The sequence below is a fragment of the Cololabis saira genome, chromosome 17, assembly GCF_033807715.1.
Source record: "Cololabis saira isolate AMF1-May2022 chromosome 17, fColSai1.1, whole genome shotgun sequence".
In the NCBI taxonomy this organism is placed as follows: Eukaryota; Metazoa; Chordata; class Actinopteri; order Beloniformes; family Belonidae; genus Cololabis; species Cololabis saira.
Genome location: NC_084603.1, coordinates 10,992,344 through 11,013,383, shown reverse-complemented (window position 1 = coordinate 11,013,383; position 21,040 = coordinate 10,992,344). Strand labels below are relative to the sequence as shown.

The 21,040-nt window shown below is 42.3% G+C and overlaps 1 protein-coding gene across 5 annotated transcripts in view; it reads right to left on the bottom strand.

Moving 5' to 3' along the window:
* The window catches only part of srfb (serum response factor b), a 39,598-nt gene extending 19,322 nt beyond the window's left edge, over window positions 1-20,276 (bottom strand). Inside the window, exons 1-2 of one of the 5 annotated variants that reach the window (XM_061746134.1) lie at window positions 19,471-20,276; window positions 9,850-10,083 (exon numbers count right to left, since the gene is read on the bottom strand). In XM_061746134.1, the coding sequence (XP_061602118.1) occupies window positions 9,850-10,083; window positions 19,471-19,974 (738 nt within the window). In that variant the 5' untranslated portion in view covers window positions 19,975-20,276. Of the gene's footprint in view, window positions 1-9,816; window positions 10,084-19,470 lie in introns of all 5 variants that reach the window. The other 4 variants (XM_061746133.1, XM_061746132.1, XM_061746136.1 and 1 more) reach the window with 4 other exon arrangements.
* Between the last annotated feature and the right edge of the window lie 764 nt (window positions 20,277-21,040).

Sequence of the window (21,040 nt, the reverse complement as noted above, 5' to 3'; positions counted from 1 at the left end):
AAACAGCAGCTCGAGTATCAGGGGGAGGGACGAGCCGAGTCGTCAGACTGTTCAACCCTCCAAACTCAACCAGGAAAACTGAATAAAGTCACAATAATGGGACTCATTAACCCAATCATGTGTTTTTAAACTAATATTTGATACTCGTGCCAGTTTTAAGGCTTGTGCACACATATTCAGTTAAATCTTTAAAATCAGAGCTGCTGACTGAAATAAACTTGTGCTCCATACCAAGGCTGGACGTGGACTCATTATTTTCTGGGCTAAAAAGCACAAACATTAGATTTTATATTGACTTTAAATTCTCACCGCTCAACTGCAAAGCCGTACAGAGCCTCGCTCGTAGATGCATTTCGTCGTATTGACCCGTATGTGCCCTCCTGATGACTGAGCCCTGCAGACGGCAGCTTGATAACTCTTCCCGAGACACAGCTTGTAAAACGGGAGGTCGGGTTGAGCCCCAATTTTAGTGGAATTTAGTCTCAAACTACGTTTAAATTCTTCCTTGAAACATTCCTTTGTGTAAGCCTTTGCTTTAATCCTTCTTCAGAAGTACTCGACTTCAATAATACAGCTGAAATGCAGCATCTATTATTATTGTAGAGCTGATGGACTGTGAACAATCAGCTCATCTGTGACGTGAACGCCTCAAAGGAGATGAGTGGATTTGAGGAAAACCACCAAACAAGATTTCCATGCTGGTAGAAGAGGTGGACAAGTACAGATACCTGGACGTTCATCTGGACCACAGACAACAGAGATGTGACAGTGACTACGTTCACACTGCAGTTCCCAAGTTACCCAAATCTGCTTTTTTGCTCATATGTGACTCAGATCTTATTTGTTTATGACAGTGTGAACAGCACAAGTCACATGGAATCTGATCTTTTCAAATCAGATTCAGGTCGCTTCTAGGGCTGTTCGATTTTGCCCAAAAATAAAATCTCGATTTTTTTCTCTCAAAATCCGATTACGATTATTTTGTGAATTGACAAAAGGCAAAGAAATTTCAAATATGCTGTTTTTTTATTGAACATTTGCCCCATTGGGCTTTAAGTGCAAACTTTGCTCTTATTTGCTCTTTATCTCTGAAAAAAAAAAATCAGCAAATCAGCACTTGCAAACATACAGTAAGTTATATTTCCAATTAAATAAAACAAGACATTTTCTAATTAAACTAAACTGGGTCTTTGCATGCTAAATAATAATGCAACCCATGAAGGAGGTAGAGGTGTGTAATGGGGCACTTGTCGCAGGTATTGAGAGGTATTTCCATCAATCATTAATATGTGTGCAGACAAGGTAAAAAAAAAAAAAAAAAAAAAGTGAAAAATCGATTTTACGATTTTCATGTTTTAACATCGTTCTAATTACATAATCGCGATTAAGATTTAAAATCGATTAATCGAACAGCCCTAGTCGCTTCCATATGTGGTTCTAAATCGGATACAGGTCTGATGTTTTGCAATGCGACCTCAGTGTGAACAGCCAGGTCAGAATTAATGCGACTTTGACGTCACTTGAGAGCGACCGTCATAATACTGCGCTGGCAGGAGTCACTCGGAAGCGATCGCAAAAAGCCACAAAAAGCCATTATTAAAAATGCGGCTTTCTTTCTCCTTCTTCTCCTCTTCATTAACACTTGCTCACAGTTTCGTCGGCTTCCACCACACAACAACTTCAAAATATACCCATGTACGCTCACTTCTGTTGCCTCCATGTTTACCGCTGTATGACGGCGTGCTGCGTGTGACGTCTTTGTTATTGTTCCTCTGCGCATGCGGGTCAGTTCAGGGCCGCGCTGCGTTAATGCTCGAGTCTGATATAGGACACATTTTAAAAGATAATGTGAACAGCCACACAAAAAAATCGGATATGGTAAAAAATCGGAATTGAGCATTAAGGCCTGCAGTGTGAACGTAGTCAGTGATGCTCTGAGAGGAGCAACAAGCCTGGGATCGTTCCTGGCCATAACTATAACCTTCTTCACCTATAATAACTACTTCTTGAGGGGGTCTTAGGTCCTTCAGTGCTTGCAGCAGGATGCTGCATCTCTTATAAATCTGCGGTGCAAAAGGTTGGTTTTCTCTGCAGTCGCTTGCTGCTCACTGGTTTTTATAAAGTTTGATGTGGTGCTTGTGACAGTCATGAGCTCCTAGTTCTGTGTCCTGGTCAAAAACAGCCCAAGCCCACACATGTGGAGGCCGAGGAAGCATGACATTTATCTAACAACTTCAGGGTTGTGGTGAAAAAGTAAAGATGAAACATTAGTCCCAAAGAAAAGCAGGACTTCTGTCAAATGGAAGTATTTTGGATTTAACCAGGACGTGAACAGCGACTGAAACAGACCGTGATGTTTGAGCGACGTACAAACACCACACGGGTCAATGTGGTAATGCGCCAACACACGCTCGACGTCTTGTAACGAGCTAAACTCTCACTCCAACTGGATGATAAGTCAAACAAAAGTGAAGACTGTTTAAAGATCAGCAGCTGTGTGTGTTTTGCTACTTCGTCATATCGTCTTTGTATATTTGTATAGATATACGTATTATATTTATATCATAGTTATATTTATATCATAGTTACTGTATATTATATTTATGATAGAGCTTACATTTGGTATTAAACAGGTTATTTTTGTAAAAATGATATATACCGTATTTTCTGGACTATAAGCCGCTACTTTTTTCCTAGGTTTTCAACCATGCGGCTTATACAAAGGTGCGACTATTCTGTGGATTTTTCTTCCACCGCTAGGGGGCGCTCTAACCGGAATTAGAATAAAAACTAAGACAAAATAAAAGCAATGAAGAATACGTTACTTCTTCTTTAGCAGATAGAAGTAGGTAGAAGCAGATTTCAAACAGATAAATAAATACCGGTTATTTTCTCTTGGTTCTGTCCCGTTTTAATCAGCAAAGTTGCTGCCGTGTTAAAAGACACTGTTAGGAAAGGATCTATTTAGGTACAAACATGTACATCATTTACAGTTCAAAATCCTTCTGTACATGTAGTAAATATATAATCTAACAACATAAATATCTGCGGCTTGCAATTATTATTTTTTTTTAATAGAGCAGATGCGGCTTATATGCAGGTGCGGCTTATAGTCCAGAAAATACGGTATATTTATTTATACAAATTAGTGTATAGTATAAAATGTAAATACAGGCATATAATTTATGTTTAGTTGTGGAAAGGGGGTTGGATTAAATAAATTTATACTTCCTCCCACTCCTTTTCGAACATGTAACTGAAATGTTTTTTTATGTGTTTTTTTTTCTTTATGTGGTGGAATGCCCACCTGTATTTGTTTCTCTTACCTTTTTTTCTTGTTTTTTTTTTAATACAGGTTCGAAATAAATAAAAACGAACGAACGAACGAACGAAACTTCTTCCCCAAACCCGTCGGCCTGCTCTCGATCCCCTGCAGCAGATTATGCTCAGAAATGATGTTGCATAAAAACATAACAGCCAACGCCGCACATCCTGCTCAGACCGTAGCAAAGCAGCAGAGTGTCCTCAGCCAGAGGCGTCGTCAGGTTTGATATAATACAGACCGGAGCAGGGAACCGCTCCTGCCCACGGCTACAACCGTCCTCACCTATAACTCTTTATAATAATGACTGCTTGTCTCTATTAAACGTATTCATACTGCTGGAGTATACGATTCCTTTGGGTATCGTTGTTATCACTATTAGAGTGACGGCTGATAAAACAGCAGTCATCAGCGCTTCATTCTCCCTGAAGACTTAACAATTACTGTTCACTGAAACCACACGAGCCGCGGCGGCGCAGTTGTAAGCGCTTATGTCACTTCCTGACAGCAGGTACAGAAGTCTTAAACAATGGCACCAGAAGACGACGGCGACCGTAAGACGAGGAACAAGAGCCAATAACACCTTTCTATTAGATGAACAAAGCCAGTGGCGTGACTTTGAAGCCCCAGAGCGAGTCTGCAGGCGAAGCAGACTGGGACCTGTGCGAGCTTCAGCGCCGGGGAGGGGATAGGGGTGAGAGTACAAACAGCTGAGGGCACGGACAGCTGCCGGGAAACCTGAGCAGCTCCGACGAGGGGGGGTTAACCCTTTCCAGGTCAGATGATGCAGCAGGGGGCCATGTGTGAATATGCCCGACGCTGCACACAAATCTCTCTTTTCCTGAGACACACAGAGACCCTCAATCTTGTACCATTATTTAAATAAAAGTCTCCCTGACAGGAGCAGGTCATCATGTTCCAGGTTTCCCAGCACGCTGCTCAGTGGACGAGTGGAAGTGGAGTTAAACCATTCATGCTTTTATAAGCTCGAGAATTGATTATTGTAATGCTTTGTATGTTGGTGTCTCCAAGTCCTCTCTTAGCCGTCTTCAGCTTGTTCAGAATGCTGCTGCACGCTTTTTAACTAATACTCGACGTCGCAAACACATCACCCCGGTTTTATTTGCTCTTCACTGGCTTCCTGTTTCTTTTAGAATTGATTTTAAAATGTTAATCTTTGTTTTTAAAGCCCTCAATGGGCTTACCCCTCTTTATTTATGTGAACAAGTGCATGTTCAGAACTCCACTAGAGGTATACAGTCCTCAAATCAGCTCCTGCTGGAAGTCCCTAGAGCAGGGGTCGGCAACCCAAAATGTTGAAAGAGCCGTATTGGACCAAAAACACAAAAAACAAATATGTCTGGAGCCGCAAAACATTAAGTCTTGTATAAACCTTAGAATGACGGCAACACATGCTGTATGTATCTATATTACGGTAGTTATAACTGGGGGAAGATTTTTTTTTCATTATGCACAAAAAGTTAAAATGTCGAGAAAAAAGTCGAAATGTCAAGATTCATTTTGAAGTACAATCTCGAGAAAAAAGTTGAAATGTCGAAAAAAAAGTCGAAATGTTGAGAAAAGTCAAAATGTCGAGAAAAAAAAGTCAAAATTTAGAGAAAAAAGTTGAAATGTCAAGATTAAAAAGGAAAGGAAAAGGGAAGAAAAAAAGAAAAAGAAAAAAAAAGAGAAATAAGAGAAAATAAGGAACTAATAAGGAAATAAGGACCCCTGCCCTAGAACAAGGACTAAACTCTGGGGTGATCGGGCCTTCTCGGTAGCTGGACCCAGACTCTGGAATAAGTTGCCCCCAGAAGCCGCACCATCACTGACTTTGGGGTTTTTAAATCCAGACTGAAAACCTGGTTATTTAGACTGGCTTTTAATACACAGTATTGATGTGAAATATTCTTCATTTAACTTTTAATGGTTTCAATATGTCATTTTTAAATTGTTTTGTTTTAATGTGGATTTTAATGGAAAGCCCTTTGGTCACCCTGTGTGTTGTAAAGGGCTTTATAAATAAACATTGATTGATTGATGTCTTCCCTTTCTTTGCAGACATGCGGTTGCTCGTGTGCGGCGAGGGCAGAGTTTGGCTTCAGTTTATCAACCTGCACGTATCTGACCCGTCTACTCTACCTGCCGCCGTCTGTGCGACCTACATACAGCTTCCAGTGACCTGCTGCTGTGTTGACCAACCCCCACGTGCTCAACCGGCCGGCCTATAAAAGCCACTGGCTTTCCTTTCCGTGCATAGTAAACACAGGCCACCGTGGGGTAACGCCTTCGGAGCTGAAGAGTGAGAACCTCCGGGCCTTCGCCAAACCATCTGCTGCGTCTTAACTCTCCTCTGCCAATCTTCACGGCAGGAGTTAAACCCCACTGTTCAGTTCTAGCTGAGTGGACCTCATCCAGAGGAAACGGGGGAAAAGATTCACTGAAATAAAACTTCTGACCTTTTTAAAAATCACATTTGTTCTTAAAAATCAGCCTCAACACCAAACCAAACTGCGGCCGGACCAGAGAGAGTTCACCAATCTGTTGTCTGGCGAGACGTCTGGGATAAGCAGCAAATCCTCTGCACGGCCAACTTAACTGGCCCATTACAGTGAAACGTCTCTACAGTATAATACATTTATGTTCTACATTAAATTATCAAATGAGACTGGCTTTGGTCAACACAGAACACGTCAGCTATCCTCCTGGGGAATTCAAGGTTTTCCAGCCCTTTGTGAGGTCTTTCAAAGTGCTGGTTTTGATCATTGTGTGTTTTAGTAAGAGCATAGAGGCCTCCGCTGCCCTCCTAACATCCAGAGGAAAACAAACGGGACCCTGTTTTCTAAAAAGCAGGAAACGAGACGGTTATTAAGAGGAGAGGGAGACAAATGATTCCCTATTCACGAGGGATTTATCACTCAGAAACGAAGGTGACAACTGGCAGGTCAGTCCGACGTTGGTAGGAGAGCCAATTGTGCAGTTTACTGGTGGCTGGCCCTCGTCTAATCTCCCATTTGCTGGCTCCCATCTCCCAGTCTGTCACCCTGCCAGCAACATGGAATTTGCAGCTCCATTTGGGACTGCTAAAAAAGGCAAGGCAGCCCAAGTGGAGGAGGTGCAGCCAATGGCGGCTGACCTGTCCAGTTGCTCGCTGTAAAATAAGGGGGGTGGAGGAGGGGGTTACGGGTGGGTGACATAACGTTTCTTTCCTCCCACTCTCAGACGGCCAGGGTGCTTTCATGCGCATTTACAGGCGTCAAATACATTCAATAATAAAGTTTTCAGATCTGTCATTAGGAGTGGCCGGTGCCAACATGCAGGGAAAACAGATGCGCTGCTGCGGCTCAGTCTGGTCTGGACGTTTCCCCGTCAGACTTACTTGGCAAAAAGCAATGTGATCTGCGATCTCATGAGCAGAGCAACAAATAAACTTCAGCTGAGTTTTAACAGCAGTGACTCTGACGGCTAGAGCGGGAGGAAGGATGGAGGCGGGGGGGGACCAGAAGAGAGAGATGCTGAGAATCCACTGCTAAGAAAGATCCTCCAAGCATGATTTATGGGATTTGCCATCGCCATCCGAAAATACCCCCCCACCCCTAAAAAAAAAAGAAAACATCTGCACTCTAGGCATGTCTAGATTTAGGAAATTAACCAAAAAACATTTCAAAAGTTATGTTTGGGGATGCAGGAAAGGCACAAAAGGCATTTTTTTTTCTTTCCAATGCATCCTTGATTTCCTTCAACCCGTCTCTTCCACTTCCATCAGTCTTGAACGCGTTGCCTTCAGTTTTCAGTTTTGCCAGCAGAGCAATAACAATTAAAAAAGTTATGAGTTTGCACACATGAGATGAGTCACACGCTTTAAAGTTAACAAGTTATCATCTCGGGCCTCCTTTGTGCTCAAACAAAGGCGCTCTCAAAGCAATAACAAACAGACGCTGCTCTGTGTTTCTCTAAAGCCTCTGCCGACTCATTTCAGAGACAGGTTCAGGAGAAATCTGGCATTTCCAAGGTGGCTGCTATGTTTCAGCCCAGCTAGTGATAGATTTAGCAAAATGAAGGCAAGACTTTATGTTAAAGGAAAGAAGGGAACCGTCAATCATTGGGGGACATCTTTCTTTAAACTTCTGTCAGACTAATTCATCCTTGTGTAATGCGCTCAACAATGCAACACGTCTATCAATCGGCACAATGAAGGACACGCTAAAAGCACCAAAAACTAATAACCTTGTCCACTGCGACAATGCTTGACTGACTACATGCAATACTGAACAGGAACAGTCGGGAAATATACCTACTTGATGTCCTTCCTGTGAGCGGAGGACAAACCCCAGCTGCATGAACGTGGAAGACGTTGTGAAGGGAGTTAGCCTGGCCATCCCCCCCCCCCGGCTTTATCTCAGTTTCATTTACTTTATTGTTAGTACAGATTAATGTTATCAAGGCAATTTAGAGAGTTTAATACAAGTCCAACCATCTAGAGCTCGATTCACTCAAGTTGAACTCCACGCACACATTCATTCAAAGCAGCTTGAAAAAAACCCAGCAGACTGTGTTGGATCATCTTCACTCCCCAGTCTTGACCACGTCGGGGGCAGAGAGCAACAGTGGAGAGGAAAACCTCCCTTTCCAGCCATAAATATAAACCTCGGCACTCATCAGCAGGCCCGACATTGAACTCATGGAAGAGCAGCGCAGATCTAGACAGTAAAATAAATGCTCTCGTTGCTTTACCATCAGATTAGCCAGCTAGATTAATCTAATACCAGATTAGCCTATGGTCTTTTCCTTTTGACTCTGCAGAGATCCAACAGGCTGCACAAGGTTCAATCTCATAGTTTCCTGCAAACGGCACCATCTCTACTTCACTTATCATCAGTTTCTCTCCAAAATAAAAAAAAAAATCTCTACTTCCCCCTTCCAGCTCCTGCAAACCCTGAATTGTTTAGACTAGCTTGGACTGTATGCACGACATACTACTCTTGTGATGGACGCTGTCCAGACGCTGCAGACGTTTACGCAGCGACTACATTGTGGGCCGACTGCAACACTCTGAAAAATCGTGTCCACCTGCCACGTCCCAAACATTGAATCACTGAACCAGACATGGATCACACGCACATTTTCTAGCGTTTACGTCCCCCGGAGGGTTGGCGGGACTCGCGCTGGTCTCCCACACTCGTGCCTGCAGAGGCGGCCGCATCACCTAAATAGATGTCGCGTAAAATGGAACGAAAAGTATCCCCCAAATGTTTCCATTCCACCCTCTCATATCTGCATCCATACCCCTCCATATCACTAAAGAGAGGTTGAGGGGGGGTGGGGAATGGGGGGGGTGAAATCACAGGACTCCAAAGACAGCTGCAGCTTATAAGGAATGTTAGGGGCCTCAGCCAAGAGAGCAGGCAGGGAAACCATACCATATATGGCAGCAGAGGCAGAATCTAATTTTTATCAATGAGCGGAGTGGGCATGAGAGTGGCTTAACATGCAAAGGTTGATCTCCCATCCCTGACGGAGTATGGTGTGCGTTAGTTAGCGGCTGTAAAAACAGCATGCAGGCTAAGTGGTCCGCGAGTGTCCGTCTTCAAAGGGCCAAGCTTAAGCTGTGTAAACAGTGGAGGGAATTTCAGGCTCTAGCATGTGATTGCACAAAGGTGTGGACAGTGAAGCGTGTCTGCTGATAAATTTACTGCTTCACATCAAACTTTTAGATGCTTTTTTTTTTAAAATAAAACTAAAAAAACACTTGGAAGTGCTATGGTGGGGAAATGGGAGACAGGAATCATTTTTGTTCAACCTTTGGGGATGTTCAGGCTCTGATTGAGGATTTTTAAGTGATATCCGTGAACATAAGACAGCTCCGTCCCAAATCTAATATAAACAGTTAGGGCCTCCGTATGGCCGGCCGCATGTTTCTTCTCCTCAACACAGCCCAGACCTGCCCTGATTTATCTTTACGGGGTGCAGGGAGGTGGTTCTGGGTGAGGGGTCAGAAAGGTAACTTGCAGACACCCCCCCTGCAGAAGACTGGGATCAGGCTCCACATCTTATGTGGCTTTTCCTTCAGTCTAGAGTCGTTTGAGGGACTACCACGACTTACTGGTTTCGTTTGGTGGTTCAAACCTAACAAACCTAAACCAGAAACCTCACGTGAAAACAGGCAGAAGCTCAAAACTGTGTTTACAATAGGATCTTTTATTTTTTTTCCTTCACAGCTGCTAGTGAGTTTGATTGATTTGCTCGGGTGGCGTCTGGAGAGACTTCCCTGCGACTACATTCATTAGTGAATGCTTTATCAGGTTTTTTTTATTCTCCCCCTCTCTCACCAAAACTCAGTCTACAATTCGTGTCTCCATACGAGAGCAGTGAGTGTAAGACTTCAGCTCGAGCACCATTGTTGCTGATTGCTGGGGGAAAAGGTGGCTCGGGGGATACGCAGTCAATTAAAGGCAAATCAGTTTTGGAGGTGAGAGACCGCTTCTTGTTCTCACCTTTGTGTCACCCATGCTCTCTGACTCAGACACCTGGTAAGTGAGATCCGTCTCCTCGAAGCCCGTGGCGCTCATGCGCTGGTCCATGGAGGGGTCGGAGCGAGGCGGCGAGTCCGGCGAGTTGAGGCACGTTTGGATCAGAGCTTTGCCCGTTTCGCTGGTGATCATGGGCTGGAGTTTCCGCGTGGCGAACGTGTAGACGTGACCCGTTTCACTGGCCACGAGCAGCAGAACCTGCGTTCCCGTCAGTGTAGAGAGTTCGTAGGCCTGAAATTAAGTTAAAAAAAATAAATCAGATTATCATCACGTTAAAAACAAACACAAAATCCATCTTAAGAAGGTAGGAAATGTAAGATTCCCACCGCCAACCTGTGGAAACAAAAGAAAACACAGGAACCTATAAATACTCTCGTAGTGGAGGGTGACGTACTCCAAAAATAAAACTAAAACAACACAAGATAAGCCTCCAAGAATAGAGGGTGTGATATAGCTGAAAGACAGCAAAGATTTTTTTGGGGGGGGGTATTAGTACCCCAAATGAGGCTGAGAGGAGTCTGTCTTCACGCGGAGGGAGCAGATTGCACAACGCAAGGCCTCCATCACTCTGCTGCCTTGTCATTTATTATACAGCATGTAGATGCCAACACTCAAAACTCCCCAGTGTGACGGAAAGGCGCACCGAAATTTAAAACCATCCAACACACACAATGAAAGGCATCCCAAAGCTGCACTCTGAGTGAACCCTTGAGAAAGCCTTTTTACCAAATGAGTCATCAGTTATGTGGAGGATGCTACTGTACCATTACCGTCACCTTGGCACACGCACACACACACACACACACACACACACACACACGGTAGCTGCAGGTCACTGACAGATGTGCCATTGTAAGCTGCAGTGAAATACTCCGTCAGACAGAGGAAGCTTGGGATGCGGCACATTCAAATTTAGAGTTTATTGAGCGGTAATAAAACCGTCCAAGTCTGGACTGGACTGCACACGTCTTTAACGTTAAGAGTTCACAGCTGCACCGCAACTTGTTTCACTCAGTGACTCGAAAATAACTGGAAGGACTCGACTTTTTATGGATTAAATGAGCTTTCACTTTGTTGTGCAATCCACTCACCAAGTGTTAATGCAGCCTTGCAGAAGCAGACGCTGAACTGCACAGATCTCCTCCTCCTCCTCCTCCTCCTCCTCCTCCCTCATCTCCCTTTAATAGCCCATGCCAACTACAGAGGGCTCTCTAACAACACGGCCTCATGTTTGGCCAACATCCAGGCTAGAGAAGGACTAATTTGTCACCTTGAATGTACTATGTGACAGCACAAGCCAGACTTACACAATGCTTTAATAAGATTCCTTGCTCTGCTGATTTTCACATAAATAATTACGGCGGCAGGTGTGGCGCGGCTGTGTTGCTGCTGCAACCTAATTGGTTCCACTGGCACCCTCTGTCAAGCCCATTTATAAAAACCCCAATGAAGATAAAATGCTAATTCACAAAAGAAACAGAATGCATATTTAGAAAGGATTAGACATGACGGTTACCTGCAAAACTTTGCCTTATTTCCAATACTGCTGCCATTTTAAATCCATTAAAAAGGAGGCCTTAAAAAGTGTTTTTGTCCCTTAAATTATGGGATTAGACAGCTTGTCTCCATCAAACAAGGTGTTTACAAGAACAAAGCTCTAAATTATACTCTGCCACAGAAGACACTTCTCCTGAGCTTCCAGAAATGCCCTGTTTTTGCGGTCTATGCTGCATCTTCTCTCAACGACGCCGCCATGAACCAGATCGTCATAACGGCTGCTTGTTGGCTAATTTGGCGTGCTTCAAACAAACAGCATCATTTTTGATGACTAAGCTGACCAATCGAGCACATGATGAGCATTTTAGAGAGGAGCTTAAAAACAGACAGCAAGGAGTGTTTGGTTTCAATTTAATTTGAAGGAATATTTGATTATTTTTAGCTCTCGCCGTCTCCCATTCCTGCTATCTGTAAAAACCAGCCAGAGTAAGTTTTGACTCCTATCCTGGTCGTTTCTTGCAGCACCATCTCGAGCAGAACTAGTTTGGTTCCTCTGGATTCGGCTTTCCAACCTCTAGATGCCATTGGACGGACATACAACCAATCAGAAAAGCAAACAAAAGCATGTGATGTAGGCTAGGGATGTACCCGTCTGATATTAGAACTGTGTATTGGTCCCAATATTAAAATATTTGGATCAGTTTTTAGAAAATTTAACAGATCGATTAACCATTCTGTTCACTTTACATTTATTGCTTCAGTTTCAGCTAAATTTTAATTATTTTTTAAAAATTCAATTTAAATTGTATTTTATTTAGAATCTGAATGCTGGTGCACCTTATTTTTTTAACAAATAACAGTTCATTACATTAATATATATTATTTTATCACATTTTGTCTTAAATATTTTGAGAAGAAATGTTCTGATGCTTTTTGTCTCTCCCAGAAGCCGAGTTACAAATCTTGTTAATTTAATAATGGTATTGGACTGGAATCAAGTATTGACTGATACAAACCCCAGGCATCAGTACTGGTATCAAGACTAAATAAAGTCAGATGGGTGCACATCTAACATGGGAAGCGTGACAACCAAACTAGTGTCACAAAGACTTGTGCAGCGTATTGGATAAGGAATGATTACGGGTACTTTTTTAGTCAAATAAAGTGTCTTTTCACAGTGTTAATGGCAATTCTGCAGTCATCTTGGTTGTTTTAAAAAGCAGAGGCCCGGCCACGTTCCACTATGAAACTGGCTGTGAATGTGAGGGGTACCAGACTCACCAGAAACTGAATGGATATGGCTGGCCAGACTAATGTCACATCAACAACAATGAAACCAGCGCACAGAGCTACTGTGGAAATCACGGCCGATGTGACGAAGAGACTCAAGAAGATAACGGCGAAAGACAAAACAATTGTGCAACTGTGGATTACCAGAGCTCCCTGTACAGGGGGCACATGTCATTTGAGAGCCGAAGCCTGAGAACAGACTGGTAAGTTAAAGGTTAAGTGTCATAAAAGCACTTACAACCTCCGCACCTGTAGGGGGAGCCTCTGAGCTAAGGGTTGCAAAAGCTTTTGTGTAGCTTTAAAGAGACAGGCGTCAAAATGAAGCCCCTCAGACAGAATAAAAATGAAGCAACGTCTTGATTAATAAATGATTAAATACAATACAGAACAGGTTTACAGTATAACATCAATATATTCTTGTAAACCCCCAAAAAACAAAAGAAAAAAACAGTCAGTTCCCAGTTTGAATCTTGGCTGGGCGTTTCCAGGTGGAGTTTGCATGTTTTTCATGAGGCTTTCTCCAGGTACTCTTCCTCCCATACTAAAAAAAAAAAAACAGGTTGACTCTAAAAGTGATCGCAAGAGTGAGCATCCACGTGCATGATTGGTCGGTCTACTCTGTCTCCATCCTGCCCAGTAATGGACTGGAGACTTGTCCAGGATGTGCCTCGCGTTTCGCCCAGTAATATGCTGGGACAGGCTCCAGTAACCCCCGTGACCCTCAAAAAACATGAACAACTTCACCTTGGCGATCTGGCAAACCGGCAGCCCACCAGTTAACCGGCCGGTGATCGCAGCCTGGTTGCTGAAATCGCAGGATGCTGGCTTATATACATTTATTTCCTGTTTAGTACATGCATCGTACGCACAGCCTTGATAATGTTTACTTAATTTACTTGCAAGTATAAGCACCAGTTTAAAATCTTAGAAGTCTGACTGTATTTTCTTTTTTCCAAAATATGACACATCAGTTAGGATCACATCATGATAATGCAACTCCTGGGAGGCGTGTGGGGAAAATGTTCCACTGCAAATACAGAAAAGTGTTGTGAAAAATATAATGATATTATTAATAATAAATTACTTATAATAAAAGAAAATAATCTGTAAAACCTCAAAGGCAATCAAAAACATCTGAGATGACAAACTTAATCTAAAACTTCCAACAGTATTACCCTCCGAGCATGCTCAGTGGTAATAAGCTAACAAACATTAGGACGGTCAGAATAAAGCCGGTAAAGCACATGGTCTGCAGCCTCTGCTATCTTTCACTGTTGATCCATGCACGCTTCTCTTTACAGTTCTAAGAAACAAAATCTGAATCGCCAAAATTGCTATCGGCTGATCAGACACCTGAGAAAATCAGAAACTTGAACCAAAACAAAACCTGCAACCAGTGCATCTCCACTCCAAACAAACAAAAGTAATTAGTTAATCTGGAGCCAGCAAATGGACTGATTTATTGACCCAAGAAGACATCGATTGCGGTCAATTAAATTACTAATGTTTTCAATACAAACCATGTCAAAGCTCAAGAAAAACAAATACCCAGGTGTAAGCAATAACAATAATTGATGGCTGTTCCCCAGTTAGCTGAGCCAGTTTAAGAGTCATGGGTTACGCAAGCTGGCTATGCTGCACTTCTTACTGGGGGGCATCTCAATGGAAAGGAGCCATAATTAATGGTGTTGGTTGCACATCTGCGGGTCCTACTGTGAAAAGGAAAATTATCTGCTGTGAGTGAAGTACAGCAGGTGCAGAAGAAGAAGAAGAAAAGGAAACAAGCCCTTTTCTGTACCCGTAACAGCATGGTGCAAGTGTTTAGAGACATGATCTAACGCATATGTAAGAAATCAACAAATTAGTACTGAAGAGTGGCTCGGTATATCCTTCAAAAATGAAACTCGATTTGATCTACTTTGAGCCCCCCAACTACTATGAATCTTCCCACTCCACCCACCTGTCAATTTTACGTCAAGGCTGGCAGAGTTTGGACATTTTCAAATTTAAAAAGAAAAAAAATAAATAAAAATCCCTCCATCTCCACATTGTATCAAATAGCGTTCATGTTGCCAAGAGCCTACATAAAGACACCTCAGTTTCCACGACAACAGTCTGGGATGCATTAAAAAAAAAAGAGAAATACAGCAGGATACACGGAGCAGGCGCTTTTGAAGAACATGGACACAACTGAAAATACTGCTACAATAAAAAAAAAAAAAGCACATCTTACACGTGTTTGTTTAAAGTCATAATGAAAAGTGTCCAGGTTTACTGTACAGAGCAATATCCGCTGCGCTTGTGGTCAGCACCTGACCTCATTTTCTTCTCATAACTTTACATGAGTTTCTGTCAATTGACATACAGTGTAATAATAATTGAATAAAGGCGGCTGCTGTGTGGGCGTGCTCCAGGCCTTCAGATAAATATTGCTCTGCATGTACTGCAAAGCCTCAGAGACGTTTGTGACAGAGAAAGTTCTGTCATCTTTGACGTCCCGCGTTTGTCTATCAGACCTTGCTAGCAAAATTTAAGCCATGATAAGTTATCGCCGAGGCTGGATGCTAATATCAGGATGTAAAGCAGCCTAACGCATGCACAGACAGCACTCATCTTCTGTTCAGTGCTCTTTTGCCATCCTCTGATCCGTTTCCCTGGGGTTTAGTCAGCGGTTGGCACATGCAGCCCACTGCTGCTCACCGCCACATGGTCACTGCCTGTAAGCAGAGCCGTGCTTCACAGAGACGGAGAGAACAGCCTGTGCACTGAGGACTACCGAGGGACACTTCTCGCAATGCTTGAAGGCCCATCGATAAGCACAGTAGTGCGTTATGTACGGGTATGTGTGCATGAATGAGGGCTTCGGGTTATTAGGAAATCTGTGTGTGTGATAGTCGGGGGTGAGCATGGTCATAAATAGACCTGTCATTTGCTCAAGTCTATTTCTGTTGTGTCATGAATGCTCTGACTTCCTCCCATCCAGTGAGTCACTTTGTCTCACAACTGTTTTGTCTCAGAAGACAGCTGTTGATTCCAAAATCTTTTTTTTTTTATTTATATCTATAAAAGCTATTACAGTCTCGTGTTATTCAGATTATTCCTCTTTCAAAAGTTGCTTTAATTTCCTGATGTTGTAATCAAATGTCTGTAACATGCTTTTGTAAAAGAAAAGAACTCCTCAGCCATCTAGTACAAAAGCCCCGTTTTGAGCCATGCCTTTACAGCTGTTCATAGCAGCCGGTTTTAGGGGGCAGCATCAACATCTTAACTCCACTCCTCCTTCCCTGGCGTATCCTCCTTTTGAACCCCTTGTTACATCTTTTAACCAGACACTTCTGGTCATCTAAACACTGCACGCTACGTTACATTAGCGCAAAGACCCCACCTCTGACGTCACATTAACGCACATCCTAGGTCACCTTTGTACAGACTCATTACTCCGGCACTTTAAAACCAACATGTTGTACATTTTTTTCTTTTAAAATTATTTGTTCTTTTGTATTGCACCAATTACCACAACAAATTCTGTGTGTGTGTGTTAAACTACTTGGCAATAAACTTCTTTCTGATTCTGAGATAGATGGGAAGGATGGCTCTGATCTGGACCTGTGATGTCACAGAACCTGGCAAACCTGAAGAGGTCACTGAAAGATTATCCAACTGAGGTGGCCACTTTTAAATCATCAGATTTGTGTTAAGTTGGTTGTCATTTCTAAACATAAAATATTATATTCTAGTAGTAATTTAGCACAAAATGTTGGTTATGGATTATCTGTCAACATGACTCTTCCATCAACAGCCTGGAACAGCCTGCTGGAGGATCTGAGAGGAGCTGGAAATGTGGACATGTTTAAACGTAGACTAAAAACTCATCTCTTTGGTCTGGCTTTTATGTAGCATCGAATTGTATAGTTTTATTCTGCTTAACATTTTTTAGAGGTATTTGTTTTATTTATTTATTTATCTATTTCTTGTAATGTTTTTTATTATTATATTTTATTGTTGTGGACTGACGATTTTTTAGCCTTAATTCTTGAACTTTTATCATTATTTCATTTTAATTAACTATATTGTATGCCAGTGTGCATTGGTCTCCCAGTTTTTATTATGCTTATTTTTCAGTCAAAATGTTAAGCACTTTGTATTTCATGTACCAGGATGAAAGGTGCTATACAAATATAATTTGATTGATTGATTGATTGATTGATTTAGTCCATGGGCCGGACCCCAAAATTTCACTTGTACCACTCAAGGTGACAAAACTTACTTATGATTTTTGAAAAGATCCATGTCTGTAGATGATATTTCGGTATGATAACCGTTCTTGAGTGGCAGCTGTATCATAGTTATCAGCTCATGAAGTTACCCACCCTCTCCAGAAAATTACACTTTAGATGCTGGTGCATATCCTGGTTTAGACTCATGTACAGGATATCTGTCAATGTTTCACAATATTGTTTTGGTATCATTTTAAAAAGGGGACCTTTGAAGCATTCATTCAAGCTAAGATGTGATACATTTCCTGAATCCTTATGGTCCTGTGAGTATTCCAGTTTTTGTATTTTGTGTCTCTGTTGTTCCTAGATGACACACGGGTAAAAGATAGTATATCATTTAGGCGAAAATGGTGTAAAAATGTGTGTTGTTTATAGTTTAAAGAGCTGCAGTGACCTCTATGTTGGTCAGAAAGGAATACTGGAATACTCACAGGACCATAAGGATTCAGGAAATTTATCACATCTTAGCTTGAATGAATGCTTAAAAGGTCCCCTTTAAAATGATACCAAAGACAATATTGTGAAACATTGACAGATATCCTGTACATGAGTCTAAACCAGGATATGCACCAGCATCTAAAATGTAACTTTCTGAACTTCACGAGCTGATAACTGTGATACAGCTGCCACTCAGGAAGAGTTATCATACCAAAATATCATCTACAGACATGGATCTTTTCAAAAATTAGAAGCAAGTTTTGTCACCTTGAGTGGTGCTGATATCTGGTCTGGTCCATGGACTAATTGATCAAATGTCATGGTCCCTGGATGCTGGACTGGACTGGACTCACCCAGTACTGGAGTTGAGGGGGGATGAGGGGAGATGGCAACCCCCCCTGAAATAAAAACGGTCAAAATCATCCCCCCTGTAAAACTGCCATCCCCCCTTTCCATCCCTTATTTCATTTCATCAATGAATGTGGTTTTACTGCTATTTCAACATTAAGAGTGATCACCAGAAAAATGTGACAATTTTCACCTGTTTCAGGTAAGTTTTTACTTGAAATAAGTAGGAAAATCTGCCAGTGGGACAAGATTTATCTTCTTATTACAAGCAAAAAAATCTTGTTCCACTGGCAGATTCTTCTACTTATTTCAAGTGAAAATCTACTTGAAACAGGTGAAAACTGTTTTTTTCCAGTGACGAGTCTTGTTTTAAAGCAGCACAATGTAACTTTCAGCTTTTGTTGAGTTTGGCGGCTCCTTTGGACAAAAGTGGTAGTGCTTTACCAGTAGTGTGGAAGGGTTCCTACCATCCACCTCAAAGTTACATAGTGCCAGTGAAGGCGATACAGACCCCTCAGACCATGACAGAGGTTCATTAAACCTGTTGTAAGTTGATGTACCATCACAATGACTCTGGAAATATTATATTAAGGTGAAAAAGTTACATTGTACTGCTTTAAGTGTAATGAGATTTTTTTTACTAAAATGAGAGATTTTAACTAGAAATAAGACAAATATTCTTGTTAAAATTTTGAGTTTTTGCAGTGATCCATTTTACTTATCCAGTGAAGGACAGAGTCATATTGATAAGTTCAGAAAACTGTTTTTTATTGTTGTGTTTTGATTTATTAGATGTAAGCCCAGTGGATATTTAAAGCTTACAGAAGGCTGCATTTACCTGTTGCTATGTCATTCCTGCAGTATTTCGGTCAGTGCTATTATTTGTAATATATTATATATTTGTTTGTCCCCATATGATAAAATCCACCATCCCCCCCGATTTCTTTTTACCGCATTCGACATTCAAAGACATCCATTTAACTTGTGATAGATACCACTGATTTTGGTCATATTGCTTGTGATGTGTTCATGGTCATCTAGACTATATATATATATATATATATATATATATATATATATATATATATATATATATATATATATATATATATATATATATATCTCACAAGAGAGTAATTATTATAAAATCATACTATGGGCTGATGAATGAATTCAACACCCATAAAACTTGTGATACATAACACCAATTGTTTATTATGGGTGTTGAATTCATTAAACCAGCCCATAGTATGATTTTTTTTAATAATCAATGTCTTGTGATATATAATCTGGATGACCATGAACACATCACAAGTGGTTTGAAAACAATTGGTGTTATGTATCACAAGTTTTATGGGTGTTGAATTCATTTGGTGTTGAATTCATTAAACCTCATTAAATCAGCCCATATATATGATTTTTTAATAATTACTGTTTAGTGATATATAGATGACCATGAACACATCACAAGTGGTTTGACCAAAATCAGTGGTATGTATCACAAGTTTTATGGGTGTTGAATTCATAATATCCAATATCAAACCAATTCAACCGCGGTGTGTTTTGATGTATTTGATGTAAGCCCAGTGGATATTTAAAGCTTACAGAAGGCTGCATTTACCTGTTGCTATGTCATTCCTGCAGTATTTCAGTGCTATTATTTGTAATATATTATATTATTTATAATCAGCACAAATCATCTGTCCCCATATGATAAAAATCCACCATCCCCCCTGATTCATTTCTACAACTCGAGTCCTGGACTCACCTTCTTCATGATGCCCGTCTTCCTCTTGCTGAACGTGGTGTACCGCCTCAACTTGTTGTCAATAAACTCCATCTTTATCTTGACCCTCCCCCGGGTCTTCTTGCCCGGCTTGGCCCCGGCGACCCCGCCGGCCACCATGCCGTACCCCCCGGGCGCTGCCCCCGCGTCCTGCCCGGCCGCCTGGGCGTCCAGGTCCGCCCTCTCCCGCTTCACCCCCCTGCTCCGGCCGTCCTGCCCCAGCAGCGAGCCCGCCGGCTCGTCCTCGTCCCCGGAGTCCGAGTCGTTGTCGGAGCCGCTGCAGAGCGGAGCCGCCTCCGGGTTCAAGCCCAACACGTGTGCATGGACGCCGGGCTGCAGGCTGCCCGGTCTGGGTCCCCGCGACCCCGCCAGCATCCCGCTGCCGACTTCCACCCCCCCCGCCCGGACTAGGACGGGCCGGACCCCCCTGCCCGGTGCTGCTGACCCGCTTCCAGGTGGTGCCGATCCAACCTGGCTGGGTAACATTATATTCACCCGGAACGAGTCTCTCCCGAACTCGAGCGAGAACGCGCCTAAGGGGAGCGAAATGTAAACAGAGCAGTAGGTGAGTTAATGGTTGAGAGACTCCGGGAAATGACGGATACAAACTTCGGAAAGTGATGCTGCCCCCCCAGCACCGAGAGACCGGCTCGGCTCGGCTCCGCTCGGCTCTCACTCCTCCTCTGTTTCCAAAACTCCGAGCACTTTCTCAAAAAGGAAAGCTCGGAGAGCGCCCTCGATGCACGTCCGCAACGTCATATAGTCCGCACTGTGAATCGAAATAAAGGCGTTTATATCGATTCGTTGGCTCGTATAAATACACACACCAACCTATTTTACCACAACGGTTCTATTATCGTTGATTAAACTCGGCGAGAAACGTGTAATTTTGAAAACAGTTTGTGTGACCGCGGAGTGATACCGCAACCGGGGAACTACTTTCCTCCTTATAAAGAGATGTAACGTTTCCTTATTTGGTGCTGTCTCTCCTTATTTGGTGAGTCACAACGTCGCCCGCTGATTGGCCAAGAATTATCGGAGGTGCGCTCTCATTGGTCGAGGGGTTACGCTCATTAGAATAAATACCAAAATGGTTGCGCTAACGTCAACGTCACTGTAGACTTAACAGACACCAAAATAATAATAAACCAACATCTTACTTCCCCAGATGATGTCCTAAGTGACAAGAAACACATCTTTAAGTGAAGTTTCTGTCTCTATTTGACTAAAATAGCAGAGTTTGAGGCCGTTTTATTACAACCAGCTTACATTCTGCCAGTACTCAGCTTTCACTCAAACTTTCTTGAAATCATAACAGTTAGTTACTTCTCAATCGTAATGAGTTCATGGTGCAAACTACTTTAAGAAACTTGCATGGCAGTTGTAATCTTAATTTTCCTGTGGCACATAACTGCAGAAGTGCAAGTAGATCTTTTCAGGGGTCATTATGCCCTGAAAGGTTCTCCTTAGCATATGTCCAGGCGGTATCACTTTGTAATAAGACTATCCACAGACTCTAGTATTGGCTCTAGTATTGGTAGGAAAAACTCAA